This window comes from Balaenoptera acutorostrata, chromosome 16 (assembly GCF_949987535.1).
Source record: "Balaenoptera acutorostrata chromosome 16, mBalAcu1.1, whole genome shotgun sequence".
NCBI classification, from domain to species: domain Eukaryota; kingdom Metazoa; phylum Chordata; class Mammalia; order Artiodactyla; family Balaenopteridae; genus Balaenoptera; species Balaenoptera acutorostrata.
The window spans coordinates 48,779,125-48,801,655 of NC_080079.1; the positions used below are offsets into that span (position 1 = coordinate 48,779,125).

The 22,531-nt window shown below is 42.4% G+C and overlaps 1 protein-coding gene across 2 annotated transcripts in view; it reads left to right on the forward strand.

The window, feature by feature from the left end:
- Positions 1 to 22,531, forward strand: part of VSTM4 (V-set and transmembrane domain containing 4) — an 89,849-nt gene that overhangs the window by 41,606 nt on the left and 25,712 nt on the right. The window contains exons 6-7 of one of the 2 annotated variants that reach the window (XM_057531432.1): positions 19,346 to 19,452; positions 20,842 to 20,903. In XM_057531432.1, the coding sequence (XP_057387415.1) occupies positions 19,346 to 19,452; positions 20,842 to 20,903 (169 nt within the window). Of the gene's footprint in view, positions 1 to 5,567; positions 7,065 to 19,345; positions 19,453 to 20,841; positions 20,904 to 22,531 lie in introns of those variants that run through there. The other variant, XM_057531433.1, reaches the window with a different exon arrangement.

Consider the following 22,531-nt stretch of genomic DNA (forward strand, 5'->3'; position numbering starts at 1 on the left):
GGAAATATCTTGATGCATTAGGAAGGAAGAAGGAAGAATTGAAAGAGCAGAAATATAGGTGCATAAGTAGACTATTCTTTTCTTCATGAGTTTAAAAAATAACATTTGATGATTGAAACAAAAAATTATAAAACCATCTGATACTCAAGAAGAGCATTATGATATATAAAAATGAGGAGGGTAAAGTGACCTAAATAGAAATGAGATTTCCACACTTTACTTCAAGTGATAGAACATTTTTACCAGTAGGCTGTGGTGTCACACATGTGTATTGCAATGCTCAAAGCAATTATTAAAGAATTATGAAAAACACATTCAAAAACAGTATAGAATAATAAAGATAGAATCCTAAAATATGTTCAAGTAACATAAAGAAACAGAAGGATGAGAACCACAGAAAATAGACAGAAAGCAAATAATAAAATGGCAGACTTAATTGCTGATATACTATTTATCTTAAATGTAAGTGGTTTAAATACATCAGATGACAGAGGCTGACAGAGTGGATTAAAAAAAACAAACCATGACCTAAATATATGCTCTTTACAAGGAACTCATTTCAAACACAGTGACATAGGAAGATTGAAATAGAAGGATGGAAAAAGATATACCATGCAAACATTACCAAAAAATTCAAGAGTGGGCATACTAATACATGATAAAATAGACTTCAGAGCAAAGAAACTTACTAGAGATAAAGAGGGACATTAAATAATGATAAATGGGTCAATCCACCAGGAAGACAAAGATCCTAAATGTGTACATATCAAATAGCAGAACCACAAAATGCCTAAAGCAAAAACTGAAAGCTGAAAGAAGAAATAGATAAGTCCACAATGATAATTGTCAACTTCAACATCCCCTCTCAGCAGTAGATAGACCAACTAGATAGAAAATTAGCAAGGATTTTGAAGATCTAAACAACACAGTCAACCAAGAGGACCAAATTGATATGTATCAAAATACTCCAACCACCAGTAGCAGAACACATTTTTTTCCATCCCCCATGCAACATTCACCATAAGATATGGTTTATCTTAGACCAAATCCTGGGTTATAAAACAAATCCCAACAAATTTAAAATAATTAAAATCATATAAAATGTGTTCTCTGACTACAGTGAAATCAAACCATAAAGCAGAAATAAAACAACAGCAAGAAAATCTCTAACCATGTGGAAATTAAACAACACACTTTAAAAAAAAATCCATGGGTCAAAGGGGAAGTTTAAAAGGAAATAAAAAATACATAGGATTGACCAAAAATGAGAATAAACATAACAGAATATGTGGTATGCAACTAAAGCTGTGCTAACAGTGAAATTTATAGGATTAAACGCTTACATAAGAAGAGAGGAAAGCCCTCCAATCAACATTCTGCGGTCTCACCTCAGGAAATTAGGAAAAGAGCAAAATAAACCTGAAGCAAACAGAAGGAAGGAGATAATAAAGTACAAAGCAGGAACTGATGAAACTGAAAACAGCGGTGTGATAGAATCAATGAAACAAGAAGCTGTTTCTTAGGAAACCTTTGGGAAAAAATGGGTAACGTGTACATAGGATTTCTCTGCTGTATTTCTTACGACTGTATGTGAATGTACAATTACCTCTGTTAAAGTTTCAATTAAAAATTGTATTTGATATCTCTGGGGGATCCTGTTTACAGTCCCAACAACCCCTATACTTGACTGCTTTGTGTTCCTGCTATCGAGTTTGGGATCCTCAGAAATTCTGTTACTCATATCAAAATGCAAAGTTATTTTATTGAGAGCTTACTATCTACCAGGTACTGTTCTAGGAGCTTGGCAAGCAGCAGTGAAGTAAAGAGACAGAAATCCCTGCCTTCGTGAGTGCAAATGTATATGTATATGTCCCCAGGAGAGATGTCTGAGTATGGTTGAGTGAGGGGATTAGCAAGTCCTTTCCCCCAAAAAGCAACTATAAATCTTAACAAAATTGACAAAAGTAACCATTTTAGCACTTTGGAAAGACCAGAGGTATATATTAACCTGAGAGGCTTTTCTACTTGAAAAACTGCTGAACTGCTGAGAGCAACAGTGGTACTTTGTGGAGTTTTGGCCTTGGGCTGCTCTGATACTCTCCCTTCCCAGCTTGGCTGATGAGGAGATTCTTTTAAGGCAGGAAGTGCTGGGAGGACCATCAGCCTCTCTATTGTGGTAGAAGGGGGCTCACTTGACTTGGAGCAGTGTGCAAAGCCCACGTTCAGCAGTGTTGGCAGTGGAAGTGGCAGGCTTAGCGGTATTGAGCAGGGAGGCCCAGTGGTTCTGCTAGCCTGAGGTTTGGGTCACAGTTGGGTCAAGCATATCTCTGGCTGAGACAACATGCATGTGCAGAGGAGAATGGAGGGCACCCAAAGGATAGAAAAAGATACATCATGCAAGTAGTAACAATAAGAGAGGTGGTAGCTAAGTTAATAAGACATACTTTAAGACAAGAAATATTGCTAGAGACAAAGAAAGAAGTTTTATAATTATAAAAGATCAACATATCAGGATAATTTAACACATTATATGGATGAAACAACAGAGCCTCAACATACATGAAGCAAAAACAGAAAACGAAAAACGAAATTTTTCAATTATTCTAGAGTAACAGCTGGGAATTTCAATGCTCCACTCTCAATAATTGATAGAATACTGAGACAGAAAATCAACCAGGACACAGAAGATGAAGCAGTTTTACCTGACAAATAAGAATGCTTTACCCAGTGACTGCATGATGTATTCTTTTCAAGTTTATTTGGCACATTCTCCAGGATAGGCCATATGCTAGGCCATAAAACAAATCTTTATAAAATTAAGTATTTTATTTATGTAAGAAATCATATGAAGTCTGTTCTCTGACCACACCAGAATTAAATAGAAATTAGTGACAGAAAGAAAACTGGGAAATTCCTAAATGTTTTGAATTTCAAACAACATACTTTTAAATAATATGTGGGTCAAAGAAGAAATCAAAAGAAAAATTAGAAAATATTTTGAATTAAGTAAAAATGAAAACACAGCATATCAAAACTTATAGGATGCAACTAAAGTAGTGCTTAGAGAAAAATTTATGGCCTTTAAATGCCTATATCAGACAAGAAGAAGGGTCTAAAATCAATACCTTAAGCTTTCACCATAAGAAACTAGAAAAAGAGGTGTAAGTGAAGTCCAAAGTAAGCAGAAGAAAGGTTATAATAGAGATTAGAACAGAAATCAATGGCATGGAAAACACTTACACACACACACACACACAAACACACAGACACAAAGAAGTATCAATGAAACCAAAAGTTGGTTCTTTGAAAAGATCAATGGACTTGACAAACCTTAAGTTAGACTGTCCATGAAAATAAAAAAGAGAGAGAGAAAATAACCAATTACCAAAATTAGGAAAGGAAAAAGGAATCACTACAAACCCTACAAAAATTAAAAGGTTATAATCCTGATAATCCAAGTTTATTCTAACAAATTAGACAACATAAATGAAATGGAAAAATTCCTAGAAAAACACAAATTTCCAAAACTGATTTAAAAAGAAAGCTATAGTCTGAATAAACCTATAATAAGTCCAGAAGTTAAATTGTTAGCTAAAAACTTTCCAGCCATGAAAAGCCTAGGCCCACATTACTTTACTGGTGAAGCATGCCAAGTATTAAAGGAAAATAAGAATACCAACCCCTCACAAAGTGTTTCCAAAAAGTTGAGAAAGCATAGTCTTTTCAACAAATGATGCTAGGACAAAATATATAAAGAACACTTACAACTCAATAATAACATGATAAATAACACAATTAAAAATGGGTAAAGAAGACATACAGATGGCCAACAGGCACATGAAACTATGCTCAACATCATTAATCATCAGAGAAATGCAAATTAAACCACAATGAGGTATCATCTCATACCTGTCAGAATGGCTAGAATCAAAAATAACACAAATAACAAATGTTGGCAAGGGTGTAGAGAGAAGGGAACCCTCATACACTGTTGGTGGGAAGGTAAGTCGGTATAGCCACTGTGGAAAACAGTGTGGAGGTTTCTCAAAAAACTAAAAATAGAACTGCCACATGACCCAGCAATTCCACTCCTGGGTATATATTCGAAAAAAACAAAAACACTAATTTGAAAAGATACATGCACCCCTATGTTCATAACAGCACTATTTATGATTGCCAAGATATGGAAGCAACGTAAGTGTCCATCAACAGATGAGTGGATAAAGAAGATGTGGTATATATATATATATATATATATATATATATACACATACATACATACAATGGAATACTACTCAGCCATAAAAAAGAATGAAATTTTGCCATTTGCAGCAACATGGATGGATTTGGAGGGTATTATGCTAAGTGAAACAAGCCAGACAGAGAAAGACAAATACTGTGTGATATCACTTATACGTGCAATCTAAAAAACCAGTAAATATAATAAAAAAGGAACAGACTCACAGATATAGAGAACAAACTGGTAGTTACCAGTGGGGAGAGGGAAGGGGATTAAGAGGTACAAATTGCTATGTATAAAATAAATAAGGTACAAGGATATATGGTGCAACACAGGGAATATAACCAGTATTTTATAATAACTATAAATGGAATATAACCTTAAAAAATTCTGAATCACCATGTTGTACACCTGAAACTTACATAATATTGTACAGCAACTATACCTCAATTTTAAAAAATGGACAAAAAAGACTTGAATAGATATTTCCCTAAAGAAGATACATAAATGGCTCGCAAGTTCATGAAAATATGTTCAATATGACTAGTCATTAGAGAAGTGTGAATAAAACCAAAACGTGATGCCACTAAACACCCACTACAATGGCTGTCATAAAAAAGACAGACAATGTCAAGTGTTGGCCATGTTGTGGTGAAACTGGAACCCTGTACATTGCTGGTGGGAATGTAAAATGGTGTAGCCATTTTGGAGAAACAGTTTGGTGATTTCTTAAAACATTAAACATAGACTTAACCATATGACCGAGCAATTTCACTGGTAGGAATCTCCCCAGGAGAAATGAAAACATATATGCACACAAATACATGCATGCAGCTTTTCATAGCTGCTTTATTCATAATCACCAGAAGCTGGAAACAATCTAAGTATATCCATCAACTGGTGAATGGATAAACAAAATTTAGTAATTCATTCACTGAAATACGATTTGATAATAAAAAGTAAGAAACTGCTGATCTGTGCTACCACAGGGGTGAACCTCAAAAACATTGTACTAAGTCAACTAAGCCAGATGCAAAAAATTACATATTGTATGATTCCACTTATTTGAAATGTCCAGAAAAGGTAAATTTATAGAGTCAGAAAGTAGATTAGTAGTTGCTTAGGGCTGAGGGTGGGAATAGGGATTAACTATAAATAGGCAAGAGGGAACTTTTGGGGGGTGATAGAGATGTTCTAAAACTGTATTGCGGTGATGGTTGCACAACTTTATAAATCTACTAAAATTATTGAATTGTACACTTATGATCAGTAAATTTTATGGGGAGTAAATTATGCTTCAATAAAGCTATTTGTTTCTTTTTTAAAGCGTATGCCCCGGAAAGGCTCCAAGGACCGGCATTTCAGGCGTGGGGGAAGGTTATGGCTCAGGTGATCAGAGGCTGTGGAGGGGCCAGCCTGCCAGTATTTCTCAGGATTTGCATGCTGTGATCCTAGAGTCTGGCCTCACATTCTTAGCAAGCAGTGCGGGAGTTTGGGCTCCACTTCCTTCCATTCCCCGGCCTTCCCCTTCAGTTGCACCTATTCAGAGCTGGTGCTGAGGCTGGAAGTACAGTGAAGGCGTCACCCCAGCCTGGTGGGCATTAGAGTTTGGTTCTCCCCCAGCCCTGCGATGCCTGCCAGAGGTCAGAGATGACCACAGAGTCCCGCTTAAATGCTGCCCCCTCTACCCGCCGGTGCTGTCAGTGAAACTGGTTGGGCGCCTGAGTTGAGCGCTCCCTGTTGGCGTATCTCCTGTTGGGCCAGCCCACAGATCTGCCTCTGGAAAGCCTGCCTTTTCTAGTCCACTGCACCCCAGGACCCTGCAGGGACCAGGGCTGCCACCATGAACCTGGTAGCGGGTGCCCTTCTGACTTGCATGCATCTTTCTATTAGAACCTCATGCTGGTTTGACCTAGTACACCCCATTCCCTGCCACGGGGCCTCACTTGTGAACTGGTCAATCCTTGCTATTTTAACTGGCCTTGACCTGAATTGTTCTCTGCCTCTGCAGCCCAGGCATTTTTTGGTTCCGTCCCTGTTGTGCCAGAGGGCTCCCAGATCCCGGCTCCTTCATCTGTGCTATGGCAGTGGGCAGTCGGGCCCCGGAGTCTCAAGCTATGATCAGGACAAATGTCCTTCTCTGTCCTCTGACCCCTTCCTCCTAAGGGAGAATGGGCAGAGAGCACAGGACCAGGGCAAGATGCCAGGAACAGAAGCCCTCAGGCAGGGGAGGGACCCTCAGGAAGAGGCCACATGCTGGCGTTGAGGCTGTGGTCACTGAGACAGGGACCTTGCCAAGTGACTGGGGCAGAACTTGGGGACTCTAGGGAATTCCATGACTTATTGAGAGAAGCTCAAACAGAAGGAAAACAAGTCTCATCTCGAATGTGTGTCATCCTTGAAGTCGGAAGTTGCCATTTCCTGGGAGGGGTGGCCTTGACCTTTGGGGCTGGGGGACAGTTCCTTTCTGATGGCAGAGTGCTCTCTCCCGGAGCAGAGACCCAGACCTTAGTGAGCTTCTCAGGATTCTGCAAGATTTTAAGCGTGCCCTCCCTGGGGAAAGCAGCCCTGAGAGCAGCTCAACTGGTAGGTATGAAACTGTACCCCAGAGTCCCGGAAGATCAGATTTTAGTTGAAATGCCACCACTTTCAGAGTTATAATGTGTTTTCATACCATGATACCTCCTCAGTGCACTCACGTGCCTTTCTTCAAGTTCAAGAAAATTGTCAAGAGGGTGGAAGGGGGCACCAAAAAGGTGATTCCCAGCCAGTATGTTTCCTGACCTTTTGCTTGACCTCTTCTTACGGGTTTGAGATAATAAATTTTTGCAAATGGGAGAAATTAAAATGGACATTGTGTCACCTGTACTGATGCAGTTACAGCTGAAGTTGTGTAAGCTTTCTTCATGTTTTCTGATGCATACACTTTCTCAAGGATAAAGAGTCAGGGCCACAGACTATTTACATGTTGGATAAATAACAGGCACAGTTTTACTATACTTTGTGAGCTTAGTTTAAATCATTTTTCAGTCTTTTCTGAACCATCAGAGATTTTTAAACATACTCCCACAGTTGAAGTATGGGATTTAATAAGTGATTTGTTCAGGATCTTAGAGTGAAGGCAGTGATGTGATTTCAAAGCGAATATGAAGATATATGCTCAAAACTGAGATATGTAACTACTTGCTTCATTTGTATAATATTGAATAGTAGCAGTGTTATAAAACATTTATTCCTTCTGTGAAAGGCAGTCTGCTGTGATGGTTAAATATTCTGTGGCCAGGCTGCCTCAGTTCACATCCGGGCTCTGCCACTGATTGCTGTGTGCCTTTAGCTAATTTTTCAACCTCTCTGATAAAATGAGGGCAATAATAGTCCTAGCATATAGTATGTTGGGAGGATTTCATGAGTTAGTCGGTACAAAGTGCTTCCAACAGGTAAATGGTGAGCTCTATGCAAATGGTTCTGTTATTATTCAGTCAATACTTAAGATTGATTCTTCTGTAAGCTTGTAAGGCCCATAGAACAAGAATGAAATAACACACAGCCCATGCCTTGAGGTCTCCCTCTAGTGGGAGACCCAGAGAAACAAGACCGTGGCAGCACCCGTGGGATGCCCACGGAGCTGTCACGGACACCCGGAGGAGGTGCTCCTAACCCTGTCCCAGGGGTCTGTGGGTGGTAGGGAAGGCTTCCTGGGGGTGAAATCTGGGCCAAGTCTTGAAGGGTGAGTTAGAGCATTACAGGAGAAGAGGGTTGGGGGAGGGCAGCACACAGAACTGGGGAGTGAAAAGCACAGCGGATGAAGGGATTTAGTCCATGGAGGTGAGGAACCCTGGAGATTCAGGGCAGAGCAGCAGGGAGGTGAGGCTGGAGTTGGTGGCAGGGCCAGATGCCAGGGGATGGCAGTCATCATAGTAATAACAATAACGGAGCCGCACTGTTATTAAATGCCGTGCCCTGGCACAGTGCGAAGCACGGGACACACACCATCTTCTTCCCGCCTCACAACAACCCCATGAGTGGGTGCTGTGATTATCTCCATCCTACAGATGAGAAAGCAATACAAAAAGTGTTGATGTTGGTGAGGTCTCCTGGCCAGTGAGGGGAAGAACAGCGAGGGCTGCCAGCCCAGGCCACCTGGCTCCAGGGCTCACACATTAGCATAGGTGTGCTGGGAAGCTTGGATGTGATTGTGAGAGCTTTGATGTTGGCATTCACACAAATGACAAGAAGTAGATGCTGCAGAAATGTTAGGGCAATGGAAGGAGAAGCGGGAAGGGTTTGGCGATCGATGCTGGGATTGGCTGCAGCTGCCCTGCATCCCTTGACTTTGAAAAGTGCATCCCTCTGGTCATAGGCATCGATTTGTGGGTGTCTGAGCCTCTGTCCGCATTCAGCTGAGCAAGCAAGGGGGCGAGGGCAGGGACGGCAGACTTGGGTGTGTGTCTCCTGACCTTCCTCCTGCATCCCTGACATCACTGCTGTGCAGTCTTATCCTCGCCCCACCCCAGGGCTCAGGCTCAGCTCCCTCCTTCCAGAGCCCTAGACAGAGGCAGGCATGAGGAGGACAGGCCTGTGCGACGGGACCTGGTTGTTATTCCTGGAATCACGTGACAGACATCCACCTGGTTTTAGTGTCAGTTTGAGCTGTGCCACTCAGCAGCTTGGTGATGTTGGACCAGTCACTCAGCTTCTCTGGGAATATTTCACCCTCTACAAAATGGGCACAAACTTGCCTTTGTCCCTATGGCTCAGGGTCGTCGTGAGCATTCAGTGAAATGATACCGGCTGTGGACTAATTCCTCATAATTACTCACGGAGTGCCCGTGTACCTCTGCAGCTGAACACTTTATGGGATTTACTTCTAATCCTCATAAAAACCCTGCAAGGTACAAATTAATCTCCCCAGATTAAGAACATGAATAAAACTGCCAACTCTTAGATGAAGAGTTAGCTCTCTGTAAACCTTTTGATTCCAGGTAACAGAAAAGCCAGCTCAGATGGTCTTACCCAGGAAGGGACTTGGCTGGCTCACCTGACCGGGGATGCTGCAGTGGGTGGGCCTTGCTCCGGGGGGCACAGGGTCCTTAGGGCAGTGGCTTCTGCTCCCAGCCCTTCTCTGGGCAGTGCTGCCTCCAGGCTTTGATGTGTCCGCAGGCCAGGCCAGCTCCCCTTGGGAAGGGAACGGTGGCAGCACGTGCTTTCACCCCTGGCCTCATGAAGGAGTCATCTTGCTTCCTAATGAGCAAACACAACTGAACTCATTGTTATGGGACCAACCTGAACCAAGCACTAAGACCAGAGGATAAAACTGTGCCGAGCAGGGGGTGGGGGTCAGTGCCACCCAAACATTTGCCTTCAGCCCTAGGGGGCAGGGAGTGGATGCTGGGCAGGTAACCCCAATGACCTCTCCTTGCTTTTATTCTTATGACCCAAGACCAACACTGCATAGAACCGCTAAATTTTGGGTGCGCCAAAAGGTTCGTTCGGTTTTTTCCATAAGATGGCTCTAGTAGCACTTAGTTGTCTTTAACTTCCTTCGAAACAATTTTGTTAGATTGTATGTGACAGCTGTCATATCAGCATGCATTTTAAAAAAGACATCAAAATTGGTGAATTTTTGTGTAGCCATTTTAATATTGAAGTTGGAAGAAAAAAAGCAACATTTTCAGCATATTATGTTTTATTATTTCAAGAAAGGTAAAAACGAAACCGAAACGCACAAAAAGATTTGTGCAGTGTATGGAGAAGGTGCTGTGACTGATCGAACATGTCAAAAGTGGTTTGTGAAGTTTCGTGCTGGAGATTTCTCACTGGACGATGCTCCACGGTCAGGTAGACCAGCTGAAGTTGATAACAATCAAATCGAAACAATAATTAAGAACAATCAACATTATACCACGTGGGAGACAGCCGACGTACTCAAAATATCCAAATCAAGGGTTGAAAATCATTTGCACCAGCTTGGTTATGTGAATCGCTTTGATGTTTGGGTTCCACATAAGTTAAGGGAAAAAAACCTTGACAATATTTCCACATTCGATTCTCCACTGAAACATAATGAAAACATTCTGTTTTTAAAGCAAATTGTGATGGACTATTAAAAGTGGATACTGCACAGTAATGTGGAACGGAGGAGATTGTGGGGCAAGTGAAATGAACCACCACCAACCACACCAAAGGCCGGTCTTCATCTAAAGAAGGTGATGTTGTGTATATGGTGGGATTGGAAGGGAGTCCTCTATTATGAGCTCCTTCCAGAAAACCAAACGATTATTTCCAACAAGTACTGCTCCCAATTAGACTAACTGAAAGTGGCACTCGACGAAATGCATCCAGAATTAGTCAACAGAAAACACATAATCTTCCATCAGGATAACGCAAGACTGCATGTTTCTTTGGTGACCAGGCAAAAACTGTTACAGCTTGGCTGGGAAGTTCTGATTCATCTGCTGTATTCACGAGACATTGCACCTTCGGATTTCCATTTATTTTGGTCTTTACAAAATTATCTTAATGGAAAAAATTTCAATTCCCTGGAAGACTGTAAAAGGCATCTGGAACAGTTTTTTGCTCAGAAAGATGAAAAGTTTTGAGAAAACCATAATTCAAAAAGAGACATGTACCACAATGTTCATTGCAGCACTATTTACAATAGCCAGGGCATGGAAGCAACCTAAGTGTCCATCGACAGATGAATGGATAAAGAAGATGTGGCACATATATACAATGGAATACTACTCAGCCATAAAAAGAAATGAAATTGAGTTATTTGTAGTGAGGTGGTTGGACCTAGAGTCTGTCATACAGAGTGAAGTAAGTCAGAAAGAGAAAAACAAATACCGTATGCTAACACGTATATATGGAATCTAAAAAAAAAAAAAAAGGTTCTGATGAACCTAGGGGCAGGACAGGAATAAAGATGCAGATGTAGATAATGGACTTGAGGACACAGGGAAGGGGAAGGGGAAGCTGGGACAAGATGAGAGAATGGCATGGACATATATACACTACCAAATGTAAAATAGATAGCTAGTGGGAAGCAGCCACATAGCACGGGGAGATCAGCTCAGTGCTTTGTGACCACCTAGAGGGGTGGGATAGGGAGGGTGGGAGGGAGGGAGATGCAAGAGGGAGGGGATATGGGGATATATGTATACGTATAGCTGATTCACTTTGGTATACAGCAGAAATTAACACAACACTGTAAAGCAATTATACTCCAATAAGGATGTTAAGAAAAAAAAAGTTTTGGGAAGATGGAATTATGAAGTTGCTTGGAAAATGGCAGAAGGTAGTAGAACAAAAGGGTGAATACATTGTTCAATAAAGTTCTTGGTGTAATTGAAAAATGTGTCTTTTATTTTTACTTAAAAAACTGAAGGCACTTTTTGGCCCACCCAATATTAAGGAAGCACCTCCTGACCTTACCAGTTAGTGTTCAGAGATTTCAAACTTACAAACTAAACCAACTCCAAGCCTTTATGCAGACTCTGTGAAACTGGCAGGGACCACGAAGGACAAGCTCTCACAGTGAGGCCCAGCAGAACCTCTCAGGTGATGTAAACCATTTATGATGAAAGGCCATGGGGAGGCTGTGGAGAGAGAGGTGCCTTGGCAACTGCCTCACAAAGGAGCAGCTTTTATCCTGGTGCTCTTCACAAAATGCATGCAAAAATGTCATACATAGGATGAAAGCAGCAGAAAGTAATGCATCAGGACCCCTGGGGTCTGCAGGTCCTTTCTAGGTGTGCCCACTCTGGCACAGGTTTCTGAGAACCCTGCCATGTCCGTCCAGTCCCTATTCAAGGACTCCGAGAGCAGATTCCATAATAATGATGATCATAATGCTGGTAAAGCTGCTGGCAAAGCTATGGAGACAGTTAATAGATCAGTGGTTGCCAGAGGTGGGGGAGGGAGGGATGAATAGAAAGAGTACAGAGGAATTTTAGGGCATGGAAGCTATTCTGTATGATACTACAGTAATGGCTACATTATAAATTTGTCCAAACCCATAGAATGTACAACACCAAGAGTGAACCCTAATGTAAACTGTGGACTTTGGGTGATGATGCGTGTCAAGGTAGTTTCATCAATTAAAACAAATGCACCGCTCTGGTGGGGATGTTCATAATGGAGGTGGTCAGGGGTCTATGGAAAATCTCTGTATCTTTTGCTCAATTTTGTTGTGAACATAGAACTGCTCTAAAAAATAAAGTCTTTTTAAAAAAATAAAACACGGAAGAGGAAAAAGTCTGGAAATATTTATGAAGGTCATGTTTTGGTTACGATAGACTTATTTTCTTTCGTCTCCATGCTTGTAATTACCATTTTAAAACATTTTAAAACTCACTCATTTATGAGAAAGAGTCATCTCAAGGGAGTCACCATTCGTCTGCCCCGAAAGTGAAGTTCTGTAACTTGTACACAGTTCCTCGGCATGTGCTGTTGATTGACCTTGTGTGGCAAGGAAAGCCCGTGGAGCACTTTCAAAAGCCTAGAGGGAGATGTCAGGAAATTCGCCCTATTTGCACTAGTCCTTGGCCTTTATCAATGGCAGCTACCTTGGGCGGCGGACCTGTCATTGTAAACGACAGTGAGATGCTAACATAGTTGTCGAGACCTGCGTTCCTCCTGCGAGATTCCACACTTGACATTGCAAGGTACAAGGTTATAGGGGGATGAACGTATCGCAGGCAGTCTTGGAAAGGCAGCCTGGAGCTGCTCGGAGAGGAACTGAGGAAGCCCTCTGGGGGTCCTGGTGAGTTCTCATGGTCTGAACTGAGGTGTGCAGGCTGGAGGAAAGGAAGCACGTGGACACTTTGGAAGGTAAAATGGATCAACGGAAACACTGACTTTCAAAGATGGTGTGGGAGCAGGAAGGGTTCAGGGAGGGCAGGCCCAGAAGGATGCTGGCAGGGCCAGATTGGCATATCTTGCTCAGCCCCGCTCACGGAGGGCTTTCTGGGTCGGGATCTTTTGCCCGACAGACCACACTTGGCATCCCAGCCATCCCAGTTCAGGCCACGCTGAATCCCTCTGCAGTATGTGACGGACAGCTTTATGCCAGGATGAGGATCCTGTGCTCATTCAGCAGGAAACGGGATTGAACAGACCCCAAGGGGGCATAGTTCATATGTGGAGGCACAAAGCTTGTCCTGGATCCAGGGAAACACCAGGCACCTGGGGGATGAAGGTTGGGTGTCTGAACGCTCCTCGGTGGGAACAGTTAACTGCTCCTCTGGTGTATCCCAGTGAGGCAGGTATTTGATGGAGGGGTGGCACTCCTTATGCACAGGCGCTGTGGTTCAGTATGAGGGCGCTTTGAGCTCACATTCACTTATGAAAGCAAGGTGTGCCTGGGTGTCTGGTTCTTCATTTTAAAAATGTTCCTTGGTGAGATCATCTCAGTTTATACTATTTTATTTTTTTTCTGCTCCCAGACTCACTTAGTTGTAGAGGCACAGAATTTCCACATGGCTGGCCTGCCCACACCCACCTCCCTTTGGGCAGCACAATCCCAGGGACAGGCATGTGCTCCCCTCCTTCTCTGCCCAATCTTGGGCCAGGATGGCCCTTGGTCTTGTGCACCAGTCACTGCTCCTGCCTCCAGGACCCTAGCACTCAGGCTGGCCCCTCTTCCTCCCACCAGGGCAGGGCTTTGAGCAGCTGTAACCGTCCTGGATTTAGTATAGACTGAAAGTGCAGTGGAATGCTGATATCGCCTTCCGGTACCTTTTTGGGGAGCTGGTTTAAGCCTAGAGCAGCCATTGTGGATCTGGCTTGATTGACCTTCTTCCTGCCCTAGTTCTCTTGTTCTCTGTTGTCTGGGCTGGGCTCAGAGTCCTTGCTTCAGGGCCAAGGAGGCAGGTCCACCCAGATCAGATCCCAGATCTCCTGCCTGGACCTCTCTGAGGCTTAATTTTCCCATCTGGGCAGGTCAGAGATTATGGATATCAGGCACTTTTCACAGTGCTTTGCGTAGGGTAGACAGACATAGCTCTTATTAACTTTAGCTTCTGCAAAATATGATCGCTCACAATTTGTTCAGTGCCTGGTAAAATCCAGGTTGCCTGCTTTACCTAGCGTCCTGGAGTGGCCACCCATTGCTCAGGGGTGCAGCCTCTCTCTACGCCCTGCTCGCCTGCTCTGTCCTGCTTGGCACTTGTACAGCACTGCTACGTCTGTGGCTCTAGGAGGGTGCACCGTGCTCTCTCGGCAGAAAGATTTTCTGATCAAGGTTTAAGTTGAAGTTTGTGCTTTCCCTCAGGGCCAAGACACGGCACCATGAGATACCCAAGCAGCAATATTATTCTCCCTGGGTAGCACCATGACATGCCCCTACCCCCCTACTGTATCCACACGCTGGAGATTAGGATCCATGCTGTTTAGCCATTTCATGCCCCATCTAATTTAGGCTGAGTTTCTTATCTGACCCTAACTATAACCCTGTGAGATAGATAGCAAGGGTACATCTCCCCATCTTACAGGTTGGGGGATGCGGCCCAGGGAAGTGAGTGACTTGCCCTGTATCACCTCTCTAGTCAGAGTGGAAGCAGATTTAGTGCAGGCCTTCTGCCCCTGTCCAGTGCCCGTTTGCTAGATCCAGCCACCACGTGCCACGGAGCAGAGGTGCCCAGTCTTTGTGGGACAGAGACTCCTATGAGAGGCGGCCAGGCCGGAACTTTGTACGTGTCACAACAAGGGTCCCACATGTGTGCCTCCTGCCCCACCCTTGTTGGAGCCAGAAAAACAGCCCTGTTCCCCACAAATAACACTTCTCTCCGATCACACAGCTTTCTAATTTAGCTGGAGTTTCCGGCCTATTTTCTATCTTCCTTGGTTTGACTGGCTCCAGCAATGCCCACTCCCTTGTGTCAGACACAAAATACAGTCCTGTTGCAACCCAAGATGTAGAATAACTTTTCTCGTAAGTGAATCATAAGACGGACTTTGCCAAAAATTCCTACCAGCCCTGCTGGCTCAACGGGAAACGTAAGATTCTGAGGGAATAACTGTCTATCACATGTCATTGTGGTGACTCATTGTATCTGAGTGCTCATGATTGAGGTATGAAGTAGAACTAAATTTAGTTTAGTGTAGTTTTACTGTTTTCAAGGAGAATGGTGATGACAAAGCAGATCTTTTTTCAGCTTACTGAAAGCCCCGGGCATAATGGCCTAAGTTTATGATGTCTCAAAATTTTCATTTTATATTAAAGAGCTAAAGAATTAAAGCCAAGAAAAGAGAAGAGGAAGGGGGAATATAATCTGATTTTGTGGGGTGTGAGGTGCAACTGGCGAGGATAATCCCAACTCAGAGGCAATGGACAAAAAGAAAATATCAAATGATTTTAGCAAAAACAAATGACCATGCATTTAACAAAAAGCCAAAATTCAAAAGTCGGGAAATGTTTGCAATAAGCATGTCAGATTGATGTCAAAGATGCAAACACATCTATAAGAATGACTCACGATCCTAATAAATAATAGCAGAAGGTGTCCATACATCATTCATAAATAAGGAAACACAGTTAGACAAACACGGGAAATGTTCCTCCTAGCAAGCAAAGAAATGCAAGTAAAAGGAGATATCACAGTTTTCTTCGTTAAGTGAGAAATTTTTAAAGTGATAAATCTGGTGTTAAAAAGGATGAAAAGATAAATGCTCTCATCCATTGACCAAGCGGCTATAAAGTAGTACTAACTTGTCGGAAATCATTTTGACAGTGGGTATTTTTTTTTTTTTTTGACAGTGGGTATTGAATAACCTTTAAAATGATCCTCCTCTGTGAACTAGTATTTCCAGGTCTAAGAATCCAAAAACAAAAGTCTAAGAATGGAAAACCATTATGCACAAATATATTTATAGCAATGTTATTTGTATATCAAACTGGGAAACAAATTAGATGTTTAGATGTCAGGGGAAGGCTAAGTAAACTGTGGCATGTCTTCTCACTGGAATAGTGGGATGATGTAACAATATGGAAAGTGTAGATTAAGTAAAAAGAAGGATGCAAAATGGTAATACAATATTATTTTTTAAAAAAACAATGTATAAAAACCAAGGAAGAGTTGAAACTTATGTCCCCAAAAAGCCTGCACATGGATGTTGACAGCAGCTTTATTCATAATTTCCAAAACTTGGGAGCAAAAAAGATGTCCTTCTGTAGATGAATGAATAAATAAACCCTGGTACATCCAGACAATGGAATATTATTCAACATTAAAAAGAAATGAGCTATCAAGCTATGAAAAGACATGGAGAAAACTTAAATGCATATTTCTAAGTTAATGAAGCCAATCTGAAAAGGCTACATACTGTATGATTCAAACTATATGTGATATTCTGGAAAAGGCAAAGCTATGGAGACAGTTAATAGATCAGTGGTTGCCAGAGGTGGGGGAGGGAGGGATGAATAGGAAGAGCACAGAGGAATTTTAGGGCATGGAAGCTATTCTGTATGATACTACAGTAATGGCTACATTATAAGTTTGTCCAAACCCATAGAATGTACAACACCAAGAGTGAACCCTAATGTAAACTGTGGACTTTGGGTGATGATGCGTGTCAAGGTAGTTTCATCAATTAAAACAAGTGTACCGCTCTGGTGGGGATGTTCATAATGGGGGTGGTCAGGGGTCTATGGAAAATCTCTGTATCTTTTGCTCAATTTTGTTGTGAACATAGAACTGCTCTAAAAAATAGTCTTTTTAAAAAAATAAAACAAGGAAGAGGAAAAAGTCTGGAAATATTTATGAAGGTCATGTTTTGGTTACGGTAGACTTATTTTCTTTCGTCTCCATGCTTGTAATTACCATTTTAAAACATGAACGTGCATTAATTTATAATGGAAAGAAAAAATAAACATCTCAGGAGTTTAAAAAGCTAGGAAATGAAGCTGTATGTGTGGTTGTGTATCTAAACAGTTCTGAGGGTTTCTGATCCCTTGTTTTCTCTTTGTGGCCAGAGTTTTGTAAACACACATCCCTTTTGGCTATTTGTAAATTTACACAGTTGACCCTGTACTCTAAAGCCATGGCCAGTTAGAATTTCTGTTCCCAATAAAAATAAGCTATCTTTGGGGACTCTCAGTGTGAACTGTATTCTTGGAAATTTCCCCACAACGTGACTCAGTCTTTGTTTATTTTTAAAACTCCAGGACTATATTAGAATAGTCTGTTTTCTTTTATTAAATATATGTAAATTTTTATTAGTGTTTAATTTACTGTTTTTCAAAGATTATACAATCACATGATTTAATAATTAAAATTTTAAAGTTAAATAATTAATTTAAAAATATATGTAACAGTGATAATTCTCCTTGTCCAATCTTCCTTCTGTTTATTTCCTCAGCACCCCCATTTTAAGGATCCACTATTTTAAAATTCTTGTGAATATTTCCAAAGTTTCTCTATGTTTGTGTACATAAATACTAATATATATTATTTTCCTGTATTTTTATACAAAAAAAAAGACACATTTTACACATTGTCCAACACCTAGCTTTTTCACTTAACAATGTGTCTTTTCTTATCCCTAGATAAATAGCTTCCTCATTCCGCATTACAGTTACAAAGGACCCCGTGTGTGGATTGATTTGTGGATTCACCATAATTTCCTTAACCAGTCCCCCACTGATGGACAGTTGGGTTGTTTCTAATCTATTGCTATTACCAACGGGACTATAATGACTTATATGTACATTTCATACCCATGCAAGGATATCCACAGAATAAATTCCCAGAAGTGAAATTGCCGGGTCACAGAGTATAAGCCTCTGTAATTCTGATAGACCCTGTGATCCTGAGTGCCGAATTGCTCTCCATCAGGAAGGGTTTACACTTGTACCAGCAATACTTCTGAGTGCCTGATTCCTCACACCCTTGCCAAAAGAGCGCTCTGCCTTAAGTTTGATTGTTGCCATTCTGATATGTGCAGAAAGAAAGTGCAGTACATTTTAATTTGGATTCCTCTTTCTTGAGGAAGTTTTAGCATGTTTTCCTAGGTACGAGCCTTTCCTCTTGTGTGAAAACTGTTTACCACCTTCATTCATTTTGACTATTAGGTCATATCTTACGGATTTCTAGAAATCCTTTGTATTAGGGAGATCAAGGGAGTTACCAAGCCTCTCTTGGTAACTGTACCTACCTGGCTGGAATATGTGTCTGAGGACAAGAGATTCTAAAAGAGGCTGCCCTCTGGGTTGCTGGAGCCGTAGGATGCATTTGAAATAAGACGATGGCCATTCAAGGAAGTGCTTGGACTCCACCCCACAGGTAGCATGGAGAACAGGTTTCACATCAGGCCAGTCTGGGTTTGCAGCTTTCGTGTTGTCTGCTTACAAACAATGTCACTTAGAGCAAGTCACTTAGCATCTTTGAATCTTGGTTTTGTTACCTGTAATGTAAGGCTTACCTATTACTTTGGGTTATAACGGTAACACATAGAATCTGATACTACAGTGATTACACAGGTAACCACCCAGATAATTGAAAACACTCACAACACTCCTGAGGGTTAACTCAGTCTTTACCTTAAAGGTGAAGGTACATACAGCAGGAGGAGAAAGTGTGAACAATCATGGGGGGCCCTAGGGACTCCCAGCTGCAACTCCCCAGGGTCCCTTCTCACTTGCACAGGTGCTGCTCTGTCTCTGGATTGTGAACCACAAAGATGTGTGCAAGGAATGTTGGTTTTAGGGGAGCTCAAGGAGAAGTTTTTAGCGATATCTTAATATCCTACTGGTGATGTAACCAAGCCAGACTGTGTAAACCCATTAACCAGGTGTGAACAATATATACATACAATCTATACATCCCAAAACAATGTAGGCAAGCTGGCCCTGGGTCTCTCCAGAGATTTTGGAACTTTACACAGCACATTACAAACCCCTAACTAGCTCAACTCATCATCCTTAGCCAAGGGTCAGTACCAGACCTCCAGACATCCCTGGAGATAGACACAGAGTGACCCCAGTCCGGCTCTAAGAGTACCCTACCTTACACACAGGTACACGGGGTACTCGGAAACTATTGCTTCCTTTTCCTTTCCCTGGAACAAGCCTGCCTTTGCCTTCACCAGGACCTTTTTCTTCTCCAGCTCAGGGGAGACTGTCACCAGCGTGACCAGCTTGGTCCCACTGCAGCCCAAGAAGGGCAAGAGGCGGAAGGAAAAAGCTGACGTTCCTCCCGCAGTCCCTGCCAAAGGTAGGAAGCCAGCCAGCAGTCATCCATGTGGAGAGCGCCTGGGGTCTGATGTGAGATCAGGACAGGAGAGTAGGCAGGTGGAGGATGTGACATCCCTGATTATATGGTCTGGAGAACCCCACCTAGATTCTGGTCATAACTGAGCCCCGTCCCTGAGGTGGGCTGGGGGCACTGCCATTGGCCGCGCATGGCTTTAGCAGGGGTCAACCTCTACAGACTCTTCCACAGTGTATTTCCCTTTGAAGTACGAACATGCTCTGCACATAGCAGGGTGGACCAAGGGGGTGTCAGCATCCTCTTGGTTCATTCAAGGGAAAGAAGGCTCTCTGATTTTCCTAAAGATAAAAACCAGGTGTGTAATTTATTTTGGATTTGTTCTGGGGATTAAAATGAGGGTTATTACTTGATTCCAGTTATGACTTAGAGCAACGTAATTGAGGAAGATGGGCATTTCCTGAGGCGAGAACTAAAACTGTTTATAAATCGTTCCTAAAATAACGGTGGCCAATTTAGGAGAAGGTCATACATCAAAGGATTTGATACACAGTTAGGAACACAAGGGTTGCCCAGGTGAATAATTTAAGAACAAGACAGGGTCCCTTTTATCCCTCAACTGGGGCTTCCCAGGATGGCCCCTTGGCACCCTTTGCGCCCTGTGGTGGAAGGCAGCGGTGCTGAGACTGAACGTATACTGGGTGGACAAAAGGGGCTTGGAGGCGTGAGCGTCCTGCGAGGCACGACACTTGCGGACCTGGGGAGGGAAGGGAGCTGCCCCTGCTCTGCGCCAGGCGTTGTACCGCTGTATCACCTCATTCGTCAGCATAGACGGTGCCTTACTGTACGAAAGACGAAAACGAGACTCAGAGAGCCACGTGGTTGAGCCTGGCTTTGAGTTCAAGTCCCAGTTCATCTAAATTCTAGGTAATTACATGATGTTGGAAGAAGAGCCTCGGTTTCCTCCTCTGTTAGATGGGGAGAATAAGACCCTCCCTGCTGACCTCCCAGGGCTGCTGTGAGGGTCAAAGGTCACCGCTGTCAGCCTTAGCGTGCAGCTACGAGGAAGCCCCAGGGAAGGTCCCGGCCTCAGCCTTTACCAAGTGCACCTGGTTCTCACCTGCACATCTGACCTCTTTGTAGCTGGTGGTGTTTTATGCTGTGGTTTTGTTCACCTTGTTGAGAGGAGAGGATGACGTATCCAAAGGCTAGGAGAGGATCACCCTGCCCCGAGGGGCACCAGTCCAGCTGTTACCTGGATCAGAAACTAGAGTTCCTCCACGAGGACAGGAAGGGCCCCTATGTCCGAGGCTCTCTGTCCGTGGCGCTCATGATATGTGGGTTTTAAGAGTCCTGGGAGGAATTGCAAACTAAACCCTTGATGTGCTTCGACAGCTCCCATCGCCGCCCCGTTCCATAAACCGAAGCTGCTGAAGCCACAAAGGAAAGTCGCCCTGGTGAGTAACCACATTCTCTGTGCTGTCCCCTCAAGCCCTAAACACAACTCTGGTCCAAGGAGTACCTTTATTGACTGAAAACATGCTCCAAGTTCTTGGTGCTTTGTTCCCAAGCAAAGGCATTCTCTCTTCTTGGGTCAGCTTCTGAGTCAGCTTTTCTCCATAGCTAGTTCCCACAGAGTGGCTTTTTAAAAATCCAAATGGAATTACTTTTCATTATCAATGCTCCTTTTTGAAAAGAAGGGAAAAGATCGCTCTCAGAAAGGTATAAAATAAAAAGTGGACCAGCTTGTATAAATTTGTCTTGATAACCACTCTGAAGAGACTGCTGAAGAACTTTCCAGAAAACATGTTATACTTTTAATTTTGAAACAATTTCAGTTTTACGGAAGAGTTAGAAATATGGTACAGAGAGTTCCCGTCTACCCTTCGCCCAGCTTCTCCTAAGGTTAACTTCTCACATAGCCATGGTGTATTTGTCAAAACTAAGAAGTTACCATCAGCACATTACCGTTAACTGCACTCCAGACTTGGATTAGATTTCAGCAGTTTTTCCACGAATGTTCTTTTTCTGGTGCAGGATCCCATCCAGGCTGTCACATTGCATTTCGTGGTCTTGTCTCCTTAGTCTCCTCCAATCAGGGCCAGTGCCTCCGTCTGTCTGCTTCTACAGCCTTGACACTTTTAAAGAGTAGTAGCTGCATTTTTTACAGTGTCTCTTGATTTGGGTTTCTCTGAGGTTTTCTGATGATTAGAAATGAGGTTATGGATTTGAGGGAAGAACAACACAGAGGAGATATGCCTTTCTCATAGCGTCCCATGGAGCGGACGTGCTATGATGTTGACTGTGACCACTTGGTGAAGGTGGGTCTACCAGGTTTCTTCAGTATAAAGTCACTATTTTTCCCCTTTCCATACTTTATTTGTTAGAAGCCAGTCATTAAGTCCAGGTCACAGTCAAGGGGAGGAGAGTGAAGCTGCACCTCCTGAATTCAGGGAGGGGTCTCAAAGATTTTGTGGAGACATGTGAAGACCACCACAGTAATTAATAGGTATTTTAGGGGAGATGCATCAAGCCTGTGCAAATAGCCTGTTTTTCCTTGAACTTTCGTCTACTCATTTTATCATTCATCCATGGATTTTGCTTGCAGCACTTATTACTATGGTGAACTGATGGTGATTTTCTGTTTTCCTCAATCCATCTCCATTTACTACTTGAAATTCTTCTGTAAGGAAGAGCTGGATCCCTTTCCTCATTGACTTATTCACTAATTTCTTTATATAAGTATGGATGCATGAAGATTTCATTTTTTTTAAGTTTGTAATCGTACTGTTATTTATTTTGTTGCCAATTTTGTTCAACAGCTGTGTATTTGTGTGTGTGAGAGAGAGAGAAAGAAGGAGAGAGAGGCAGAGAAACTGGCAAACCAATTCTAAAATGTTTATGTAAGATAATAAGATTACCTTGGCCTTGTGGAGGGCCAAGATAATCTTGAAGGAAAAGAACAAAGTGAAGAATTTATATACCAATTCACAAGATTTATATTAAAGCCATAGTAATTAAGCTGTATAGTAAGTAATGGTATTAGCATTAATGTATTAAGCACATTAAGTAATGGTATTAGCAC